This window comes from Callospermophilus lateralis, chromosome 5 (genome assembly GCF_048772815.1).
Source record: "Callospermophilus lateralis isolate mCalLat2 chromosome 5, mCalLat2.hap1, whole genome shotgun sequence".
Classification (NCBI taxonomy): Eukaryota; Metazoa; Chordata; class Mammalia; order Rodentia; family Sciuridae; genus Callospermophilus; species Callospermophilus lateralis.
Window position 1 is genome coordinate 122,497,052 of NC_135309.1, and position 24,089 is coordinate 122,521,140.

Consider the following 24,089-nt stretch of genomic DNA (forward strand, 5'->3'; position numbering starts at 1 on the left):
GGGTCCAGCTGCTCTATGAAGGGCAGATCAAGGCCTAGTGACAGACCTTGTGGTTGGATGCCAGGACCTGCAGAGGTCCTGGGACCTGCGATCCCTGGCAAAGCTGTGCACTCCACTTGGTGGAGTGCAGCTAAGCAGCCATGGGGCAATTTGGGGCCCAGCCACCCCCAGAACCCATCTGTTTCACATGACAGATCAAGGCCAGGCCCTGTGACCTGTGGGCTGGCCCAGAAGCTGTGAGTCATGGGCCAGGTCAGGGGCCAGGAAGGAATTGTGAGACTGAGGACTGGGGAGCCAGAGGGCCGTACTGGATGCCAGACTGATACTGGACCTGGTGGGACCAGTAAAAGCCCTAATTGGGCTCGGGGAGGCAGTCAGGGCCCAGGCTGGTGCAGGGACCCAGTGAGTGCTGCCTGGATGCCCTGGGATGGGGGACAGTGGACCCACTGGCTGGGCGAGGACAAAATTCCTTCATACCCTCTTCTAAACTTCTGCCCACTGTAACCAGTCCTGTCAGTCCCTACCAAGCCTCTGGACTTATGGAGCTGGGGAGAGCCTGTCTCTCTCCTACCTCTCTACCTGTGTTCCCCTTGCAAAATGTGATCTCAGGAATCTGGATTTCAAATTTCCTTAGGCTCCATCATGCTGCAGTCCCAAGATGGCTCCTCTCCTGTGATATTTTAATAAATGTATGTATTATGTAATGCTCTAATCAAGTTAAACATACTTATTTCCTCAAATATTTATCATTTCTTTATGAGGAAAACGTTCAGAATCTTTTGTTCTGGTTTTTGAAATATGCAGTATATAATTGTTTCTGTAATCCTTGTATTGTACAATAGCACTCCTGAACTTCTTATTCCTAATTGTATGTTAGTACCCATTGATGTTTTTGCTACTGAGATTGAACCTAAGTGTGCTTGACCACTAAGTACATCCCCAGGACTTTTCATATTTTTATTTTGAGACAGTGTCTCCCTAAGTTGCTTGGGCTGGTCTCTAATTTGTGATCCTCTTGCCTAGGCCTCCTGAGTGATAATAGCCACTTTTAATGAGTGAGGTGACATTTTATTGTTTTGCATTTCCCTGAGTATTAGTGCTGCTGAGTGTTTTTTCATATACGTGTTGGCCATTTGTATATCTTTTGAAAAGTGTATATTTAGGTTCATTGCCCATTTTTTAAAACAATTTTTTAAGTTGTAGGTGGACACAATCCCTTTGTTTATTTTTATGTGCTGCTGGGATCAAACCCAGTGTCTCACTCATGCTTGGCAAGTGCTCTACCACTGAGCCACAACTCCAGCCCTCATTGCCCATTTTTAAATTAAATTAAATTAATTTTTTTGCTATGGAGTTTTTGATCTTTCTAATACATTCTGTATATTAACCCCTTGTTAGATATGTAGTTTGAAAATATATCTCATTCTGCAGGCTGTCTTCACTCTAATCATTATTTTCTTTGCTGTGCAGAACTTGTTAGTTTGATGTACTTCCATTTCTCTATTTTTGCTCTTGTTATCTGCTTTTGGGGTCTTCTCCAAAAAATTCTTGCCCAAGTTTAATGTCCTCAAATCTTTCTCCTGTGTTTTGTTTTCTCTTCCCTTCTTTCTTTCTTTCTTTCTTTTTTTTTTTTTTTTTTGTGGTACTGGGGATTGAACCCAGGGCTTTGTGCACGTGAGGCAAGCACTCTACCAACTGAGCTATATCCCCAGCCCTCTCCTTATTTCTTTTAAAACAACTTTATTTGGTTTTTAACTAGAATTTTTATTTATTTATTTTTGGTACTGGGGATTGAACCCAGAGACACTTTATCACTGAACAACATCTTCAGTCCGTTTTAGAGTTGCCATTTCTGGCCTTCAGCTTGTGATCCTCCTGCCTCAGTCTCCCAAATTGCTGGAATTATAGGTGTGTGTAATTGGGCCTGGCTCCCCTGTTTTTCTCTAATAGTTTTATATATTCATGTCTTACATTTAAACCTTCATTCATTTTTAATTGATTTTTGTAACTGTTGAGAGACATCTAGTTTTATTCCTCTGCATGTGGATCCCAATTTTTCCAGCACTATTTATTGAAAAGACTATTCTTTCTCTAATGTGTTCTTAGCATTTTGGTTGAAAATCAGTTGACTGTATATAGGTGTGTGGTTTATTTCTTTGCTTTTTATTCTGTTCCACTGGTCTCTGTGTATTTTTTTTTTAAATATTTTTTAGTTGCAGGTGAACCTAATATCATTATTTTTGTTTATTTATTTATTTTTATGTGGTGCTCAGGATCGAATCCATGGCCTCACATGTGTGAGGCAGGCACTCTACAACCCCAGCCCTCTGTGTATCTTTTAATGCCAATACCATGGAAGCTGGGCATGGTGGTACATGCTTGTAATCCCAGTGGCTCAGGAGGCTGAGGCAGGCGATTATAAATTTGAGGCCAGCCTCAGCAACTTTGTGAGGCCCTAAGCAACTCAGTGAGACCTGTCTCAAAATAAAAAATAAGAAGAGCTGGGTGGGGATGTGGCTCAATGGTTAACAAACCCTGGTTCAATTCCCAGTTATAAAAACAAAAAACAAAACAAAAATGAAAACATACACACCCAAAACAAACAAAAACAAAACAAAACAAGAAAAAGAATTGGTGCCAGGTTTCTCTGAGAGTTGTAAATTTGGAAAGAGATACTGCTTGAATAAACCCTTTTAGTGTTTGATCAAATCGTAAGATTGGTGTGAACTCATGATTTGCATGTGGCTGTGTGCATGTAGGTTTATATATACTATTTTGCATTTGTGTGTATAAAACTGCGTATATTCCTGTATATATTATAGTTCTATGAAGAGGGCCTGTGAATACTGATACCCAGTAGCGATGAGCTAGCACTCAGATCTTCTGTGACCACTGAGTCATATCCCTAGCCCTTTTTATTTTTTGAGACATGGCTTTGCTAAGTTGCTAAGGCTGGCTTTGAACTTGTGATTGATCCTCCTTTCTCAGCCTCACAAGCCACTGGGATTACAGGTGTGTGCCACATACTGAGGCTCCTTCCTTCTTTTGAGGTAATTGTTTTAAAACTAATACATAAAAGATAAAATTGTACATATTATTGGAGTGCCATGTAATGTTCTATGTATGTATACATTATGTAGATTTGGGTTTTCAAGCATCATTTTCCATCAAAGGAATCGAGTTTTTTGGACAAAATGGCTGATCCAAGAACCAAAGCAGATGACACATAAGATGGCACTGAAAGTAATGGAGGTGTCCAAAGAATAATGGTGACTTGCCAAGGACAGAGCAGCTAGCTCTCAGAAGCTCCTGCTAGTCAAATCTGTTACAAATTGAGTAAATTCATGACATGCAATGAATAAATAGAAGAGAAAGTTCTTCTTAATGGCAAAATGGCAACTAATACCATATAAGGAACAGAGAAAATAATGCCATTTGGCAACCATCTGAGTAATAAGAGCCAGGAGCTAGCAATGGATCAGAAATAGGCTATTTATGTAATACATAATATTTAGGTGAGTATTAATTATAAAGAGAAACAGTAACTCCACAGTGGCAGTATCTATCATCGGTGAACCCTGAACCTTGTATGCCTCCTGCTGTGGTGAGCTGAGAAGAGCACAGCGTCTCCTCTGATGGTAGAGCCAAGCCTGCATGCTCTGAGTCTCATTATGAGGTAGCACCAAAGTCAAATTGAGGGGCTTCTAAAACCAATAACCTATAATTACTAAAAAATACTAGGTCCATGAAGGTCAGGGAAGAACAAATGACCAGTTCTATGTTTCTAAAACCGAAGAAATATGACAGTAAGAGCAACAGGTAATCCTGGTTTGGATCCTCTGGCTATAAAGGACATAATTGGGCAGCTAGAGTGCCGCAGTCTGGCTGGGCACAAAATCACGAGCCACTCACAGCCTTGTAGATTCAAACAGCAATTCTTTATTCCCAAACTCTCACGGGCACTCTACAAACACGTTCTGGGCAAAATCCACCGGCACTTTACACGCACCTTCTGGGGAAATTCACCAGCACTCTACACGCACATTCTGGGAAAATCCACCAGCACTCTACACGCACGTTCTGGGGAAATCCACGCTCTCCACCGGGCTCTGAATCCCAAAATCTCTCTGAATCCCACGAGAACACTACCGGGAACTCAAGGCGCCTGAGGCAGCAGGATACGCCCTATTCCCAGCAGGAATCACCTTAAACCTGGAACCGCCCTAAATCCAGAAGCCCTAAACCCCGATCCACCCTAAACCCTGATCCATCCTAAACCCGAATCCGCCCTGGTCCTTGAGCAAGGTCACCTTTCATGCAAAGTCACTGCAAATGACCTGGGTCCACCATGGAGAGTCTTTCCTCTAAGCAACATGGGGTAGGCTGACAAAGAAATTGCCATGTGTCATTCCTACTTGGCAATGGCTCTCAGCACTAGAGAAATATGACTAGGGTCTTTGGGTGAAGGGTATATAGCAACTGTTTGTGTTGTTCTTGCAGTTTTTATGAGTATGAAATTATTTTTAAAAAAACTCAAAAGTAACAAATTAACTTTTGTTCAAAAATTTTTATTTACTATAAAGACAAAACACCAAAATAGGTACAAATACTATAAAATTGGTTCAATGGGGTAAAAATTTTAATTAAAATATCTTGATATATTTAAAATAACAAAGGATACATTTAAGCCAAATTTTCTTAACCCAGAGATTTTTTTTTTTTTTTTTTTGTAACATTTGTTTACATAGTAAGGTGCTAATAGAAGTTAGCCCTTAAGCCCTGGAAGTCTTAGGAATCATAGTCACACAGCAAATATAATTTCGTTGTGAAAGTGAACTTTGGTAGAAGAAAAATCTATAGGACACCTGAGGTAGTAGAAACTGGAATAAACAGCAGTAGACGTTATTTACAATTTGTGTACCAAATAACATTAAGAACACAAAAATAATTACACAATACAATTTTCAGTCCAGCTTTGATCCAAAGAAAATAGAATATTACATCACATTTGCATTGAAAACAAAACAAAAAACAAAACACCACAATTACCAGCAAGCTGAGGGAACTGCAAACAAACTCAAACACAGTGGATTGACATCTAGAAACAGTTTGAGTTTGAAATGTGGTGGGCATGGTGATCTACAAAGTAATACTGATTAGCTGAGGTTCCTCAGTTTATACAGTTTACATTTCTGTCAGACACAGTATTAATCTGACCGATGATCTTCCAGTACATAAAATGGCAAGAGTGCGTCCTTTAAAGCTTGCACATGAGAGACTTGGAAACAATCTTATTAGAATTGTGAAAATTCTAAGTAGTCAAAAAAACCAAAAACAAAAACAAAATAAAAAAGAAAGTACAACACATTTAGAGCTACCAAACTTCACATTTCTGTACTATTTTTAACTCTTCAAATATTGCCAATCTTCCAAAACAAAGGAATGTAAAATTTCACTAAGAAACACAATCACATTTAAAAAAAAAAAAAAAAAACTGCCTTTTAAAAATTATAGCAATATATCCCTGTAAACTTATCTTGTAACTTCTTTTACTTCCAATTTGTGTTGTACATTCTAAATGTACTCTATATAGCTTATTTAGTTTATCCTGAGTCTTTGAGATTAACCAATTCTATTTCACACTGGCTTCTGAAGAGTTAAAACTTAACATCTCAAAGTTGTGTTTAATAGTTAATCAGTACATGATTTAAAAGACTCACATACATTTAAGGATAAGAGAGCTACCATTTTCCTTCAGAATTCCATGCATCTGAATTCAACTCCAGATTAAAACCATTAAATAACTGCACAAAATTCAAGGAATTATTATGTAAATGAAATTCAATTTCACTTTTCTGAACACTTTTTCTAAGTTCAAAGCAAATTTATTTTTTAAAAAATTACTGATTAATAGTTGAGTAATTAGGTTACTTTTTCTTTATCAGCTATGCCTAGTTTAAAGAGACGATGCATGGTGGAAGGAATATAGCAGTTACATTTTATAATCAATGGTAATGATGAACGATGGATTGTTATATAAAGAGTAAGTCTTAAATGGTGTGAAGTTTCCTACCATTTAGCAAAAGAAACCGAAACACTAAAAAAATTCAAATAAATTTCAAGGTAATCCTGTTCTTGATTGTAAGCTGAACAGCTGATTTTGTTAATTTATATTTAACCTGCACAGTAAAAGTAGTGACTGACTCAATATAGGCAGTACTTTATTATATTCCAATTAAAAAATTTTCAATCTGTAGTTAAAAACTCTTGCAATAGCAAGATATTTAATAAATTCTAATTCACACCTAGTTCTATTTTTTTCCTGTTTTTTTTTTTTTTCTGGTTTGAAAAGATCACCTTTCCCTGAATATTAAAGAAAAATGAAGGTGAAATGAAAATACAGAACCATAATTTCCAAAAACGAAATGAATGGGCCAACAGTAAAATGCACATGAACCACAATTGCCCAGGCATTAAAAAAAAAAAAAAAAAAAAGTCAATTGTGGGTCAAGAAGATATCAACTTTAAAAAATTATGTATTTACGGCTACTCATACCATACTCTGACCTAAAAGAGGCAGATACTGATTTTTATAGCCAGTGACCAAAAAAAAAGAAAAAAAAGGAACGGAATTGTAGAACCCCCTGCTTGTGATCACTATATGAAATGGAAGAATAACTGAAACATTAAAATAGATCCTGAGCCCCTCAGCTGCTAATATTGCTGAAAAAGTGCTCCAAAAAAAATAAAATTATGCTTCTGTTTAGTCATGCAAACGTCATTGCTTTCCTGTTCACCTAGGGCCAGTTCGTTGAAAGGCACGGTTTACAGTTTCTGCACAATTTGTGGACTTTTGCATATTGAGCTTAGGTACAGATCATGATTTGTCAATCACATACTTAGGTAAGGGTTCCCCACTGGCTTCATTCATAGCTGTACAGTGGCATGAAGGCCAGTAGAATATCGACGTGGTTCCCCACGAAAGTTTTTTTTCTTGTTGAGCATCCTGTCTCATTTACAGTTTTTATTTGTATAAATTGGCTACCATGTTGTACGGAAGACTGGATGCTTCAGTAGCTCTCTTGATGGAGGTCTGTCCTGAGGTTGAAGTTCTAAACAACGAAGAGCCACATCACGTAAGCCAGGAGACAGATGTGAAGGGATTGATGGGGCAGTAGTTGCACTAGCAATCTGTAAGAAAAAAATAGTGTTGAAATTTTCCACAAGTGCACTTTGGATATAGAAAACATGTGCATGAATTTCAAAACCTCTATCTATACATGATTGTCCACTGCATTAATTTTTATCTTCGATTTGGACACACCTTAATTCTTAGTATCAAACACCATGAAGAAATAACTTTTTGATAAATAAGTTAAGAATGAATCTAAATAATTTAAACCTACCTACTTCTAGTCATAAGAAAACTTTCCCTTTTCCCACCCTAGTAAGTGAATGCTTTGGATTAAAAAATAGAGATATAAAAAAAAAATTCTAAAAAGTCTATGATCTTATACCAAGATATACTTGACTGATATGTATACACCTTAAACACAAGAAAACAAAAAATATAAAACAAAAAATGACATCCATTCTCCCTATTTCCAAATGTAACCATTCACCTATTTCTCGTATTTCCTTCATGAAGTAAAAAAGTCAATATTTTCATACCTTAGATTTTCTTTATAAAATTCCTACAAAAGGGAACACTTTATACCTTCTGCTCTTTTCACTTATTACTATATCTCATAGCACTTTGTAAATCAACACCACCAACTTGATCTTACTCTCAAAATTTGTACAGTTTTACATTGTGTGTATAATTTCTTAGTGTCGGGCACTTCCATTAGTTCAGGTTTTAGATTCTACAATTAATTGTGCAATGGATAATCCTGAACTTGGCAATTTCCTATGGATAAATTTAAGAATGGATTCCTAACAATGGGCAGAGCTGAATCAAAGAATAAGGGCATCTAAAATTTAGGCAGCTATTGCCAAATCACTCTCTAAAAAAAAAAAGGTGCTATAGCAACTTAAACTAGCACAAAGAGGGTATAAAAGTATTTGAAAAAAGCTGTTTTTCTACCTATTTGTGGCTTTCATAGATCTCAAAGTATTTACTGGGAGTTATGGAAACTGAAAATGTCACAGTAAAATTCTCTTTAAACTCTACCTGTGAGGAAGAATGCAATGAAATCTGTTATAATACTGAACTGTACCAATCTGAAACTCATTTCCATTTGTTTCTGGGATTTTAACAAAGCTCTAAAAAAAATAACAGCAAACTTCACACTGATCCTAGCCATGAGTATTTTATTGAGTAACTTCTGTATAAGACTCTGGAAGGGAAAAACTGAATCAGACATGAACGGACTCAAGGAGCGTCAGTTTGAAAAAGATAAGATGGGAACATAAATAACCACAATAATCAACAAAGGAAGGATCAGAAACAGACATATACAAAAATGCTCTGGGAGTCTGGAGAAGGAGCAGATGTGAGCAGAGGTGTAAAGAAACACCCAGGCAGGGGGTGCAGCACTGGCTGTGGGCCTTAATGAGATTCAGCATCTGAACCACAACAGAGAGGGGACAAGGGAAGCATAAAAGAACAGAGGGAAAGGGAGAGAGAACTCCAGAAAAAGACTGTTAGAGAGGTGACTGGGGTGGGGAGAACTGAAGGAAATTATGGCAGATGAGGGGGTGACTATGGGCCAAGTAGTTGACTAAGTCCCAGAGGTACTTCTGCTTATCTTCATAGTAGTCCCATAAAATAAGTCCTATTATTGTATCCATTTGACAAAGAAGAAAACAAATGGTAGACACAAAAAGTTATTTTCCTATGGTCACATTGGCAATGAAAGTCAGAGTTTGAAACCAGGTCTGTATGATTTCAAGGCCTATGACTTGTCTACTCAAAAGGTAAAAACCTCAACCAGTACACTAGTCTATGTTGGGAACTGAAAAAAAGGTAGATAGGATTTGATAATTGATGTAAAGTTTTTAAATAAAACAGTAAATTAGATTTTTTAAAAAAATTCTAATTGTGCAAAATACATGAAGAGCTTCAAGTTTTTAAAGTGACAGGTATATGTGCATATTTTGCCTGGGGACAGTGATTCAGTGTTTGTAGAGACTTTACAGACCGTAACAACCTGGAACACTGAAAATGGCTGTAAATGCCATATAAAAGTAGTTTAAAGTGACAACACTATCTAAATTTCTGGAGATATATACATATACATTTATTTCACGGAAGATATGTCTTTATATTAGGTTGACAGGGAGAACCCATGAGAATTTAAGTCACAAAGAAGTAATTTTTATCTCACAATTACCTTAAATATCAAAGCAAGGTGATTGGAGTGTTTTTCGGCATTCCAAGGTGGTTTTGCACAAGCCATTTCTATAATAGCACAGCCAACACTCCATACATCACAGCTTCTACCATACTGCTGACCTCTCAGGACCTAAAATAAAGCAGAGTTAATTTGGTAACATGATTCATTTAAAAAAGAGAAAATAATTTTGTAGTTCTGGATTCTAAATTCTAAGTTTACTTCAGAGCAAAAAATAAATAAATAACAATTTCCTGGCCTGCCTGATATGTCATTAATAAGCTTAATATCCTATGTAGCACAAAAATAAACATCACAGAATTCCAAAGCAGCCCCCCATGATCTTAGTAAATGATGGGGCAAATAGGCAACAAATAATCACTGCCTATGAACATGAAGAAACGAGCACACAGTTCTTGAGAGGCTGAGTTCAGTGGAGCAATGCTCTGTAGTAAACGTCTACTACTGACAAGGCCTGCCTCTGGGCTCATGTCCCTTGGGAATAGATACTTTTAAAATATTTCTATTATGGATACTTTGGGTTTACTACAAAACAACTACTATAAACTAACCCACAGTACTTTGCCTTTAAACAAATCTATTAAAAATGCTTTGTCATTTTTTTCAAGACGTAGAAGGAAAGGATTGAAATAAGGGTCTGAAATGTAGATATTGTTAAAATCTTTTTTTAAGGGTCCTGGAGTTCTAAGCATATACTGGATACCACTGTGAAGTAATGTGGTATAATGCTGTCACATAGACTTCCAAAATATTTTCTTTCATCACAAAGCTACTTCTCACCTCAGGTGCCATAAATGCAATTGTCCCCAATAACTGTCCCTGAAACTCTCCTGCACCAGTTCCTTTTGAAGCCAACCTGGCTGCAGCTCCAAAATCTGCAATTCTGAGCCTTTGACCTGTGCTGTCGATTAGCAAATTGGCACCTGTCAAGAGAAACAGGAAATGACTTGTATGTTAAAAACAAAAGTAAGGACTGATTTAAAAAACCCAGTACTAAGAAAAAAGAAAGGAATGGACTACATGTCAGAGGTTAAGAGAAAGATCCTCTCTTCTCCCTTCACTTTATTTACACACAGATCTCTTCAGTGTAAATAAAATCTAAAACCTCAGAAAGAAAATCTGGAAAAAAAACCAATTAAGGCATACAAAGATAAAGGGCAGAGACGTGGTGAACCTTTCAAAAACCTTCAGTATAATGATTTCCAACAAAATCTTTCTCCAAAATTCAAATTTTAGTATAATTTACATTGTAAGACAAAGTTTTGTGGAAACATACTGGTCTAGACCAATTTAAATTTATGCTCATTTCATAATTCTAGCTTAATAAAAAATTAATCTTTTTTTTTTTTTTAACTTTTTTTCCTTTAGTTTCAGCATATGAGAGAAAACACATGACACTTGTCTTTCCACGTTTGGTTTATTTCGCTTAACATAATGCTCCCCAGTTCCACCCATTTTCTTGCAAATGACCTAATTTCATTCTTCTTTCTGGCTGAGCAAAACTTCCTAGTGTACATATACACACACCACATTTTCTTTATCCATTCATCTGTTGATGACATGTAGGCTGATTCCACAACTTGGTTATTGTGAACTGTGTTGCCATAAACATGGGTATGCATATATCTCTGTACACTTTAATTCTTTTGGATAAATACTGATGAGTGGAATACCTGGGTCATATGGTGGTTCCACTTGTACTCTCTTGAGGAATCTCCATACTGATTTCCATAGTGGCTATATATTCCCACCAAGGTGTATGAATTCCTTTTTCATTGCATCCCCACCAGCATTTGTTATCTGTATTTTAATAGCTACCATTCTAACTGGAGTGAGATGAAATCTCAGTGTAGTTTTGATTTATATTTCCCTGATGGCTAAAAATGGCAAATATTTTTTTCAGGTAACTGTAAGCCATTTTTATTTCTTCTTTTGAGGAATTTTTGTTTGTTTGTTTGTTTTAATTCACTTTCCCATATAGTGAATGAGTTATTTGGAGGTTTTGGTGTTTTCTGAGGTCTTACTAGATATTAATCTATTGGAAGAGTAGCTGACAAGGATTTTTCCCCATGCTGTAGGTTCTCTCTTCAGAGTGTTGTTTCCTTTGCTGTACAAAAAGCTTTTAAATCTGATGCTATCCCATGTTCTAAGTCTCGTTATTATTTCCTGAGCTACATGAGTCTTACTGAGGAAGTACTATCTATGCCTACACATTAGAGTATTTCCCCTAGGTATTTTTTTAATCAGTTGCAAAGTTTCTGATCTTATTCCTAAAAATTAACCTTATAACACTCCTTCAGTAGATAGGCTATGTGAAGTACTAAAGAGCCTCATTATGAAATACCAAAGTTGTCCTTTATAAAAATGAACTAAACCACAAAAGATCTGAGTTTTTCTTAACAGAAGTTTATGATATACCAATTACTTTAAATAAAACAAATAAAACCAAGAAAAGAAACTTCCTGGGAGGCAGCACAATATGAAGCCAACAAGCCAAGTGATCAGGAGACAGCCTTTCTAGTACTGACATTTCTATAAAATGAGCGCTGCAGATTAAATGACCTTAAAGTTCCTTTAAGTTCTAGTATTCTAGAAATTTGAGTTATTCAGAGAAACAATTCCATAGTTAGAAACTTAGGTTAGAAACCATCAACAAATGTCCAAATCTTAAAATGACATTTATTTTCTTAGTGGAAAATAAAAGAATTCTTACCTTTGACATCTCTGTGAATGATCTGGTTTTCATGGAGGTAAGAAAGGCCACGAAGTAACTGTTCAGTGTAGTTAATGACTACTGATTCCTTGAAGGCTCCATATTTACTCAGCAGATGAGCCACAGATCCTCCTGTAACACAAACACAAAACAGTAATGATTATCAAAAACTTAGGCCAGAATTAAAATTGTCTATTACACTTTGGTTTCTTAAGTTTGCAAGGCAAGAACTGATATTCTCAACTGAAATGTTCAATTCATATCTTACTATCAGAAATGAAACTGACAAAACAAAAACAAACAACAAAACAAACCAAAACAAAAAACCAAGGTGAAACTGACTTCCTAGATCATCTTAAAAATCTCTTAGTTCAATTTTTATAGAATCCTCATGAAGCTAGTTTACTGGAAGCCCAAGATTTCAGAAAGCTTTAGAAGTTAATTTTGAATGGTACCACTTCTGAAACATACAGTTCACTCCTCTATCTTCTCAATCAAAACATACAAATGCCTTTATTACTAACTTAAGTAAGCAATGCTAACATGTTATTTAGCAGAAGGTAAAGAGACCAGAAGGAGAAGCCAAAGGCCCAGTCATATCCTACCATTTACTAACTCTGACCTGGGGCAAGTCACAAACTCAATGACTTCATTTGGAAGTATTTACAATACTATTGTTCTTCAAAATTAAAAAAAAATTCTAAGAATTCTTGTCTAAAATATTATAAATCTATCAAATATTATGTATTTCAATATGTTCAAAAATATTTATGTTGCCATAAACGCTGTGCACATATAAGTAGCCACTTAAGTACATAACTTGCAATGTAGAAACATTAGAATAAATTAAAATACATAACATAAAAATAATTAATTAAAATGAAAATGTAATGTCTTTATTCTGAGATAATAGTCTAAAATATCTACATATTATTTTTAATTCTGTTTACTCCGTATAAGAGAAAATAAAATTCAGTCTTTGTTCAAGATGACAAGGTTGAACGAGTTTACCTGTTATAATTTTTAAAAAATATAACTTGATTTCTATATTATGTGAAAATACTTCTTAAATCTGTTTAATGAATGATGGCCACCCAGAAAAATATGGATCATATACAAACCAAATTTAAAAAAAAAAGATGATTCTTATAAACCAATACTATATAATCACTTAAAAACACTGGTAAAAACTTAGAGGTAGAGGTAGTATTTTATTATATTTAAAAAAAAAAGGATAAAACAAAGTAGTTATAATTTATGTTAGTATGTTAGAATTGGTTTGGTTTTAGAAACTCAATCTATTTAAAAAAATAAGTGTTCATTACACTGTTTTCCCTAAAGAGCATAAATGTAAGTCTATGCATTATTACTCATAGTTTAATACATGAACACACCTGCCATCCATTCGATAAAGAGATTGTAATTGCTCTTCTCACATGTGGCTCCTAACATCCTAATGATGTTCGGATGATTCAGATGGCTCATCATTCTTATCTCTTCTCTTAATGCTTCAACAACTTCTTCTTGCTCAGAAGATGTGTTTCTGACATATGTCACCTGTTTCAAACATGTTCACAAAGATATGAATTCTGGTGTTTCTCTTTTATAGTTCCAACAACCTGATCTAAAATGAACAAATCCAAATTAGCTTTTACATTAATAGCAGATGGCATTTGTACTCATGAGTGCGCTATACTTTATTTAAAAAAAAAAAAAAACTAGCCAAGTCAAACTGTTTTAGAAAATAAGAATGTAGCATAAGCAGCAATGAAATATCAGAAAAATGAAACCAAAACCAAAAACAAAAACAAAAAAAAATACTCTTAAAACCAAACCAGGATACAGTCAAGATACTGATTGTTTGAAGACAACGTTAAGATGAGAAAAGCTTGATCAGGGAGAACAATCGATATGATTTTAAAATGAAAGCTTTATTATTTTCACATCTTGATAAGTATGCTCATTTGAAAAGCAACCCACAGAAAGCAAGGCAGTATTACACTAGTATACTGCTGAAGAATATTGAAACCATACTTCTAATAATCATAACAGGCAAAAACAAATTAAAAACCAAAACAAAACATCCATAAGGCCCATCTTACTATTATATTTTACAATAACCAGTTCAACTTCTAATAAAGAATTCATGAGTCTGTATTGCTTTGGTAACATCTATTTTAAAACTTAAGATTTCTCAAAGCTTAAATTGCTTAAGTATATAAATGCATGATTACATATGTCCTTTATTCTATTCACTTGTCCAGGGTTCATTTTATAATTTGAATAATTTCACTTATGTGCTCACTAGATATTTACCTGTTTAACAGCCATTAAAGTTCCAGTACCCACATCTTGTGCCTGATAACAAGAAGAAAATGCTCCAAGGCCTATCTGCTGACCTTTCAGCCATTCAGTGTCTTCTCTGTAAGGTTGTTTTGCTTTGGTATGTCCTGGTAGAGTCTCTGGTGTCTACATATTAAATGAAAGTAATCTTTTTACTGTTAAGTTAAAAGAGCAAGATTGTATAAAATTAACCTGGCAAAATATCATTCTTGTTTAGTCTGGTTTCCCAAATCACCTATAAAATTCATTTCTGAACAGACAATGCTAGCAACCAATGTTTATTGCAGAAGTGATTACCATTACAGAATCAACCAGAAATCTCTCTGAAATAGGCCAGAACTATTGCTCTTTAAATGATACGGACATTATTAATGTATACTTAATAACTGTATGTGAACAACCTGTTTGCAATGATAAAAACAGCATTTCTGAATTGTATTTTAGCATGCCCCAAGGAAACTCTAACCTCTTAAAGATGATACTTACATCCTGTTGAATAATGATAATATCTTCTCCATTTTCAACCTGTAGTTGAGGAACTATGGGGAGGGCATCCTGAGACGCTGACATTGCCATGGCAATTGCTAAAGCTTCTTCTTCTTCAGCTTCCATTTTTTCTTTGCACTTTTGATTATGATTCACATCATCTTTGTAGGTATCATCACTTTCAGACTTTTCAGGAGAGAGGACAGCAACTTCTGACTTAAAAGTGACTGTTGTGTCACTTGAAGGCATAGATGCCTCAAGAAGGTCTTCAATACTGGAATTGAGTTCTGTATTGACATCTAATCTGCATTTCTCCTCTACTGGTGTGAACACTGTCTCGTCACTGGGTATAACAGCATTACTACTATTGCTGCTACTGCCAAAGCTGTCATCACATTTGGAAGTACTGTTTAGATCAAGTGTCATGCTATTTTTTGAAACATCTCCCTGTTTACTTGTATTACCAGGGGTGGGTCGAGATGGCTTTGGCCTGTGTATGTTACTGGAGGGTAAGGGTCTTGACTGAGTAAAGATTGGAGAAAGTTTATCTGAGTCTTTGTTTTCAGAACAGTTTCTCTGGAATTGTAGAGAAAACTTGCGTTGTGTTTGAGGAGATGCAGAAGGTATTTTGCAGGGAATAAAACCCTGAGGTCTATGCTTAGAGGCATCTGTTACAGAGCCAGCTGGTACAGATGGGGCAGATGAAGAAGGGGTCGATGAGCCTGGGAACATTAATTGGGAATGATGAGACAAAGGAGAGGAGTTCAAACATTGACTGTGGGGTCTGCCTTTTGTTTGAACCATTGGCTTTGGTTGCTCCATTGTTGTAGTGGAACTGTGAAGTCCTACTGAAATGCTGGCCAGTCTGTCAGAAATGTCCTCTGAACTGGCACTCAATTTTGTAGCACATAATCCTTTTCCAGTTTTCTCTAAATGTACTGTGCGCTCAAGGGAACTGTTCTCTGTGGTTTCTGGATAGCTATTAGAGGCAGATGCTTGCAAAAAGCTGTCCTGTCGACCATCCAAGGTGTCTTCTATGCCCAGCTGGATGGCCTCAGCAATTTCCACCTCATCAGCAATAGCCATCAAACGACGACGCATCCTGGTGAAGTGAGTGGAACTGGAAACATTCAGCATTTCTAACAGTTTTGAAAACACATGGGGTACTGCAGTAACCATTCTTGCAGAACTCAAATATATCCTTCGAGAGAGTTTACCAACCATTGAGTGGGAATTATCAATGGACTGCAAGGCAAAGGTTAAGAGGGACAGCAGCTTCTTATACCTGAAAGGAAACAAAACAAAACACATTCAATTACTAGACAAGTTCAATGACTATAAAGGTATGGAACGTTAAAAAAGGTAATTTATAGATTGTAAACTTCAAAAATAATTTTGTATGAGAGATCTTTAACTTTTTAATTAAATAGCTTAGACTTTAGGATTCTATGCCAGGCAAATATTAGGGTACAAGTAACTTATCTATGCTTTTAAATTTCTGAGCTTTTCATAAATCTAAACTATACCATTCTTGGAGAGAATGTGGGGTAAGTATGAAGAAGAAAGTCATATATTTGCAGAGGAAAAAAAATCACCTGATTTCAACAGGCTCAACTTGTGAAACATCAGTACTGACAATATGAGGATAAAATTCAGCAGGAAATTCCAATAACAGTCTATCAATAAGACAAAGGCGGCCCAGGAGTTCCTGCCAGTTGTTGGATTCAGTTTGGTTTCCAAGAATACAATTTAAGACATAATCAACACCACCAATACCAATGGATCCTACAAAAGGAAAGTAAAAATAAAATGACTTAAAAAGAGTGATATGAAAGTCTACAACAAAATATGATTGAATGGTGTAAGACCAATGAGAATACCCTGGATTATATTAGTTTTAAGAATTTCTCCTTGATAAACTCATATTTCTAACCTTAGCTGGGTGAATCAATTTACATAATTACTTCAAAATCCTGTAATGGACCCAGCAGAGACTAACTAGGTTAAGGAAAATGATAAAACATGCTGCATTAATTTTAAGTAATAAAATTAAGTAATAAAGTTATTACCCGCTTTAAGTATTTCTCTACCAACTGCCAGCTCTCCTGCTTGGCCTTTACACAATTCCAACAGTGTTGATATGGACAGCTGACTTGTACGGCTAAAAATGAAAGGAAAACAATATAAATTCAAAATATATATCAATATCAGAGTAGTAATATAAAGCCTTGTGATAAAGCAGAAAAACAATGTTTTCTGGAGTGTTTACTTTTCCACCACTAAAATCACATTAACAATACTACTCTAAGTAATAATAATTATTAGTAGGTCTAATTCATAAATTTATCACATACATTAAGCATGGAATCTTCAGTACTGGCTCTCAGAAAGCAAGTACTTATTTAAAAATCAGATAAAAGGTTTACTTTCATATACTATCTTTTTAAAATAAAAATGAATGCAAATTATGACTTTTTTAAATCTTTGAACTTTCATTAAGAATTTTTAAAATTAAAAACAAAACCTTGCTATCCAAAACCCTTATGTTCTCCAGATTGAGAATATCATAAACCCCAAATATCATAAGATCCCTTTATAGTATTTCTTATGTTTTCAATTATTCCAATCCACCAAGTGAACAACCTGACTTTAGAATTTCAGAAAGTGAACAACAAATGCCAAAAAAATACACACATTCTCAGAAAATTAACTATTCTAATATTGAAGACTCACATGATTTTTCCTATGCATTTTCAAGTTATTTGTTAATGTGCCAATGTTTTCCAGGTATTTCCCCAAGCAAGTAGAAAACCTCTAATACTTTTAATCTGGTGGCTTATGTGAGAAAACAATAGAGACAAAACACAGACTTCGTGGGATAAGAATCTAGGCACAGCTAGGTACTTCTTTTGTGTGTGTGTGTGCGTGTGTAATGCTGGGGATTGAACCCAGGGCCTTGTGTATGAGAGACAAACACTCTACCACTGAATTATATCCCTAGCCCTAGGTACCTAGTTTTTGAGACCCTCTGTAAACTAACTCAGATAATTTGGGCAGGAAGACAAATATTGAATTGACAGAGATCTGGGTGCAACAAGAAAAGCAAAATAAGGGAGATTGAACACTTCTTGCAATTCAAGATCTGCGGGGATGTAAAGATGAGCAGTCCCAAACAGTCATGTACTATAGCTATATTTATTAAATGACAGTGATTTTTCCTACCATTTTATAAAAGGGGAAAACAAAGAAAACCATTGGTCTGAAAAAAGCATGGCTTATACCCATTTTTACTGTACCAAACTTCACAATTTTCTACTTCATATTTTTCTCTCCAGTTAGTATTATTCTCATTTCTTGTCAATTTTTAAAGATATTACAGGAGAACATAAAATCACAAAAACTAAACCATCATAAATAAAGTAAAATTCCATTACAATTAAAATAATGGAAGAGGTTCTTTTTTGATTTTGAAAAGAGGGCATTAGTAGGTATAATGATGTTACTGGTGCCTATCCTGTGTAACTCTTTCTCTAAAATGAGATTACACTTATATATATATGTGTCTGCTCTTGTTCTTATCACCGGACTTCAGATTATGAAGTTCTTTAAGAGAAGCAATCACAATACAATTTGTGCAGGTCATGCAGTTTTTTATGCTAGCTTTTACTTGTTATTAGATCCTTTTCCTAGACCTTAAGAGTCTTCTAAGTTTCTAAATTTTAATTTCAAATCTTACATTAGAAAACAATATTCAAAGACTCACTTAACAAATATGCACCAAATATTCTTTGAGGTGTGAGGCTTGTGCTAAATACTTTTTTGGTTTGCTTTTTGGTACCAGGGATTGAACCCAGGGATGCTTGATCTCTGAGCCACATCCCCGACCCTTTTTATTTTAGTTTCTTATTTCAGGTTCTCACTAAATTGCTTAGGGCCTTTCTAAGTTGCTGAGGTTAATCTTGAATTTGCTATCCTCCTGTCTCAGCTCACAAGCCACTGGGATTACAGGCATGTGCCACCCCGCCCAGTTTGAAGCTTTTAATACACAATGGTTTGAAGTGGTGTGAGAAACTTTTCATACAGTGGTTTGAAGTGGTTCATCAATAAGGTCTTACCTATTGGCATCTGCACACTTGACTAGGATGGTGTCTACAACTGGCCGGAGAAGTCTCTGAAGTTTGATTCTCTCTGCCAAACTGTGGCAAGGAGTATATACCAGCATGGCTCTCAAAGTTTTCTAGGGAAAAAAAACCTGAAGGTCAGTTTAACTACATTTAAAAAGCATCAGAGACAATGGCCTAATCTGAGACAATGTGAACTACCAAATAAATCATGATAGAAATGAATCATAACTCAAAGTGGTGTTAATTAAAATGGTGTTTAAGAAACAATGATAGGTATCATATATTCAACATTCTCACAGTGTGCTAGGCATCATGGTTAGGTTTCTTCTACATAACATCACTCCAAATCTAACAGTTAAGATTTTTTCATTATTTTATAGGTGAGCAAATTAAAGTTTAAGAGAGGTTAAGTTTAAAAGAAGTTAAATAATTTTACTAAAGTCATACTGCTAGCAAATGGGAAAATAGATTGTGAATCAGGCCTCTATATCTTACACTAGACCCAATTTAATCAATACGTTAGTATTCCAGTTAGTATGATAAATGATGAAGTCACTCAATTCTGACCCCAAACATCATACTGTATTACTTCTCAAGAAGATTTATTAGGCACAAATGGTAATGCAAGGAAGAAAAAAAGACTATGAGAGGTAGCTTAGAGGCTGAGTTTTAAAAACATACTAGTTAAGAACTATTCTACAACAATGATTCTGAACTGGAGGCAATTTTGAGCCCCACTGCACATTTGCCAATGCCCAGAGACAGTCTTGCTTGTCATCACTAGGGGTCTGAGGGGGTAGAGGGGTGAGGTGGGTTTGCTACTATATCTAGTGGGAACAGGCTATGGATGCTGCTGGACATCATAATAGTGCACAGGAAAGCAACCCTAGTGCTCTCCCATTCCTCACAAACAATCATGTGGCTAATGGCAATAGTGCTGAGGTTGAGAAACAATGGTCTAAGAAATATACACTTAAAGTTTTTGTCTGTAAAATTACCTCTTTATTGCTCTCATGAAAGACAACTGTTTAACAGGTTAAACCAGAAAAACAGCTTGGTGTCTATGTCATGGAACCCTCTTCTGTGAAAAGCTTCCTGAATTTCCATATAATATTTATAAAAAGTCAAGCAAAATGTTTATCATAAATAAATTCTCCTTGAAGAATTAATCTCCAAAAGATCAATTATAAAAATATATAATTTTTCTATAATGTTTTTTCTTTAGTGATAGCTATAAGTTTGATAACTTAAACCTTAACCATTCAAATATTATTTATTTGTGTTGAAAATATAAAACAATTATAACAACATAAGATTAAAAAAATGAATGAATTTGCTCATTATATTTGCAGTGTTGGGGCTCAAATCCAAGGGCTTGCTCATTAAACGCATTTGCAAAATACTTGAAATATATTATTGTACAATAATATAAATAGAATTTTCAGTGCCTTAATGGAAGAAATGCCACTTGACAAACATATTACTTGACAAAGATTAATATGCAAAATTAAGTAAAACATGAAGAATCCCTAGTAAATGCAAAGGAAAGATATTTTTCTTAATGTGTATTGATTGACAACATAAAAAAAATCAAAGTAACTTTGATCACTTTTCAATCCCACAAAACATTTTTAATTGGTCATGGGTGAGGCAACCACTGAGGAAAACACGAGCAGCAAAACATCGTTATTTGGGGAGAGTAAGCAGCATATAAAGGAAACTTTAACAGATTAAAACCAATAAAATTCAAATGACAGTTAAATGAAAAATTATAAATTCCTGGGATTATGAAGTAAGAGTAGAATTTGGATTTTCCAAAATTAAATCAGGTAAAATACTTTTACTGTACCTGCCTCCCAATCCCCCTGCCTTTTCCTTCCAGAGACACAGACAGATTGACTTAGAAAAGCAGATACACAATCAAAAATGAGGACCAGCTATAGACAAAAAGACAGTCATTTTATTATATCTTTAAAAGAGTATCTATGAAAGAAAGAAAAACCATAATGATATGTTGTGGAATAAAACTACTTACTAAAGCAGCAACATACACTTTGTAGACAGGGTCAGCACAGACCATTGATAAGACGCTGCAGCAGGCCTCCACCACATCTCCTGAGATGCTGGCCTGGGAAGACCCGCTAGTGGCTCCAGCATTTGGGCTGCTTCCACCACTGCCCCCAGAATTTCCAGTGCTCTCCCCATTGGCCAACAGCAGGGCCCCACTAACATCATGGGAAAGACGCCTGAGGGCCATCTCTCTTACATTCCAGTTTCTAGAAAATAAGCAGCCAACGAGTTCCATTCCAAACACCTATATCAAACAAACACAATGTGAAGAAAAACTAATAAATCCAATGTGTTGAGTTAAACATAATTTTTTGATTATTAAAGAAAAAATATTCATTTTTTTATTCTTCATTATACTACTCAATTTCAATATGCCTAGTCACTTAGAAATCCTAAGGAGGAATTTTACACTTGAGTCAAGGTAATTATTAAGTCATTAACACCTATTAGTTCAAGGAAAATGATGAGTAAACTCCATGAATTAGATGGATATACTTGTATTTTTAGGCCTGTACCCTTCATGCTTAACAAAAACAAAAATCCCACACTAAAAAAATTGTGAAGAATTCCAACTTTATATTCATATTAAGGTAGTTTACAAAGAAACAACTGGAGCAAGATTTTTAAAAAAGCCAAGTCAAGAAAGGCACTAGAGTGGAGGTTTCAAAACAGAGTACTTCTTTTATAGATGACTGTAGTAAGTCAAAATAATTTATTTGAATTTGTCTTATACAAAATGGTTGAAAAAATATGTGGGTCTAGGCAAAACAGGAACTATGATGAATGGAGAGGAAAAACCAAACAACTAAAGAAAGAATGCTTGTGTTTAAATCAGTAATGATGCACTCAGAATTATGAATGTTGCTACAGTCCTCACTACCATGCCTCCAAAGCTGCAGAATAAAGAATCCCTAAAAAAGGAAAAAGGTAAATGACATTGACATTATTAACCAATTGGCTAAAAATAAGCTTAACAACTAAGATAATTTATTGTGTGAAAAATTTCTACATATTAGAGATGAAAACACAATTTTGGGAAAAGCAGACCATGACATACTTATTTGTATGTGTCCTTTTAAAAAGGGACCTAAATGAAAATAAATCAAAAAGAATATAAACTTCTGGCACTCTTAAGTAGAATACCACTGTCTAAGTTTTAACTCAGCCTATAACATTCTTAAAACAAAACAACTAGAATATATAACCTAGACCAAACCAAATCTTAAGCAAAATAAACTAGACTATGGCCTTGAAAGAACAGCATCTAAAAGCTTAGAATCAACATGAGATTTCTTTATGGGATCCTGAAGGAGCAGGTCAAGATCTGTATTAAATATCATTAGTGAACTAGATAAAAGAATTGAGATGTCTTATTAATTTTGTGGATTTTATTAGATAATAGGTTGCTAACATGCTTAGAAAAGAGAATTGCAAAGCTGCAGAACTATAATGGTCATAAAAAGAAAAGGGAAACAAGTCCTAATGATGTAAAAGCTTAATGAGTTAATACATCTGTTCACAAACTTAACAGTATTCAACAGAATTTAACAAATTATAATAATTATATATTTACTTCATTATTGTTTACTGAAAACACTGGTTTTGGGCCCCACATTTTTTTCCAAAATAGCAGACTAAGCACTCAACAATCAAGAAAATCATGAAAGACCAAGCAACCAAAAACCTTATTTACTGAGGATGAAGAAGAAATCATAAGAGAAGGTAAAAGAATGAAAACTGTCCTTATAAATAAAATGCTTATTACAAAGTAATTACCACAAATTTTTCTTATTCATCCACTAAGCAAGCACCCATTTTTATATGCTGGTAGGATCTAAGGAGAAATTGAGTTTCAATGGTAGCAAACAAGAAAACTTTGGCAGGAATAAGGATTAAACACTGAAAAAAGCTAGCACTGAAGAGTCTCAGTTTCTACTCTTGGGTAGACTTTTTATCTGTTAGTTCAGGATGAGAGGTTTCCAGATACAAAATCTGAACCTAGAAAGAAAATTTTAAGTCGAGCTGTATTAATACCAAAGTAAAATTAAAATTCTCAATGGACTGAGTCATAATGAAGGCAAGCAAAATATTTGATAAGTTATAAAAGGGTAAAGAAAGGGGACAAACATATTAATTGATCTGCAAATCTTCTTTGGGAAATGAAGAATGAAGAACTATTTACCTGAATCCATGGCTCAGCTAAATCCTTATAAGCAGGAGGGATCTGCTGAGTTCCATAATGAGTAAGATTAAAATTGCTCTCTTGATTCCTTCTTTGTGATCCAGCTAAAGGTTGCTGCTGTGTGGTCTGCTGTTGTGCAGCACGCAGGGAAGAAGGGGAATCCACGGGACTTGACAACTCATGGCTAAAATGAAAAATACAAAGTTTGCTAAAAAATATTAACAGATTAATAGATCATTTTGATAATATTTTTACTTTTATTTATCATATGCAAATCATTAATTCAAAATTACTACCTGTAGAAATCGTGGGATCTCCACTTAGACCTACAAAGGGGACATATTAAAGGTTCTCTATTTCTTCTACATTCTTCTGCCCCTAAAAAAATAAATAAATACAGAATACTTACAAAAATGTAAATGTATTGAGTATTTATATGTATTTATATGTCATAACTGTTCATAACAGTACAGGATTTCTATGGAAGGAATCACCGACAATTATTGGAGTATCTGAAAGCAGGCAAGCATAGCAGTTTAATTATTCTGATGCCTTTGCAAATGCTATTTTATTAGTCAAGACAACATGTACTTTTCTCACTATTGTTCAAAATGTTCTGCCCCACTTGATTACAAGGTTGGGTAATTCCAGGCCTTGCTTTGATGTTCCCCCTTTCTGTAAAGCTTCCCCAGACCTTCTTTCATGTACACCTTCCAGGTGGGAACTCTGCACTCCTTCTACTTCCACATGTATCACACCATATTGGATGTCATTGCTCAGACAGATCAATTCTAACAGATTCTAAACTCTAATTT

At 35.0% G+C, this 24,089-nt stretch overlaps 1 protein-coding gene across 2 annotated transcripts in view; it reads right to left on the reverse strand.

Annotated features, from left to right (window-relative positions):
- Positions 1–4,631: 4,631 nt before the first annotated feature.
- The window catches only part of Map3k1 (mitogen-activated protein kinase kinase kinase 1), a 75,316-nt gene continuing 55,858 nt past the window's right edge, over positions 4,632–24,089 (reverse strand). Inside the window, exons 8-20 of one of the 2 annotated variants that reach the window (XM_076857276.2) lie at positions 23,571–23,652; positions 23,275–23,458; positions 21,058–21,336; positions 19,014–19,135; positions 16,968–17,059; positions 16,494–16,683; positions 14,899–16,183; positions 14,386–14,538; positions 13,464–13,626; positions 12,070–12,201; positions 10,137–10,279; positions 9,336–9,467; positions 4,632–7,191 (exon numbers count right to left, since the gene is read on the reverse strand). In XM_076857276.2, coding sequence (XP_076713391.2) covers positions 7,042–7,191; positions 9,336–9,467; positions 10,137–10,279; positions 12,070–12,201; positions 13,464–13,626; positions 14,386–14,538; positions 14,899–16,183; positions 16,494–16,683; positions 16,968–17,059; positions 19,014–19,135; positions 21,058–21,336; positions 23,275–23,458; positions 23,571–23,652 — 3,107 coding nt within the window. In that variant the 3' untranslated portion in view covers positions 4,632–7,041. The remainder of the gene's footprint in view (positions 7,192–9,335; positions 9,468–10,136; positions 10,280–12,069; positions 12,202–13,463; positions 13,627–14,385; positions 14,539–14,898; positions 16,184–16,493; positions 16,684–16,967; positions 17,060–19,013; positions 19,136–21,057; positions 21,337–23,274; positions 23,459–23,570; positions 23,653–24,089) is intronic. The other variant, XM_076857277.2, reaches the window with a different exon arrangement.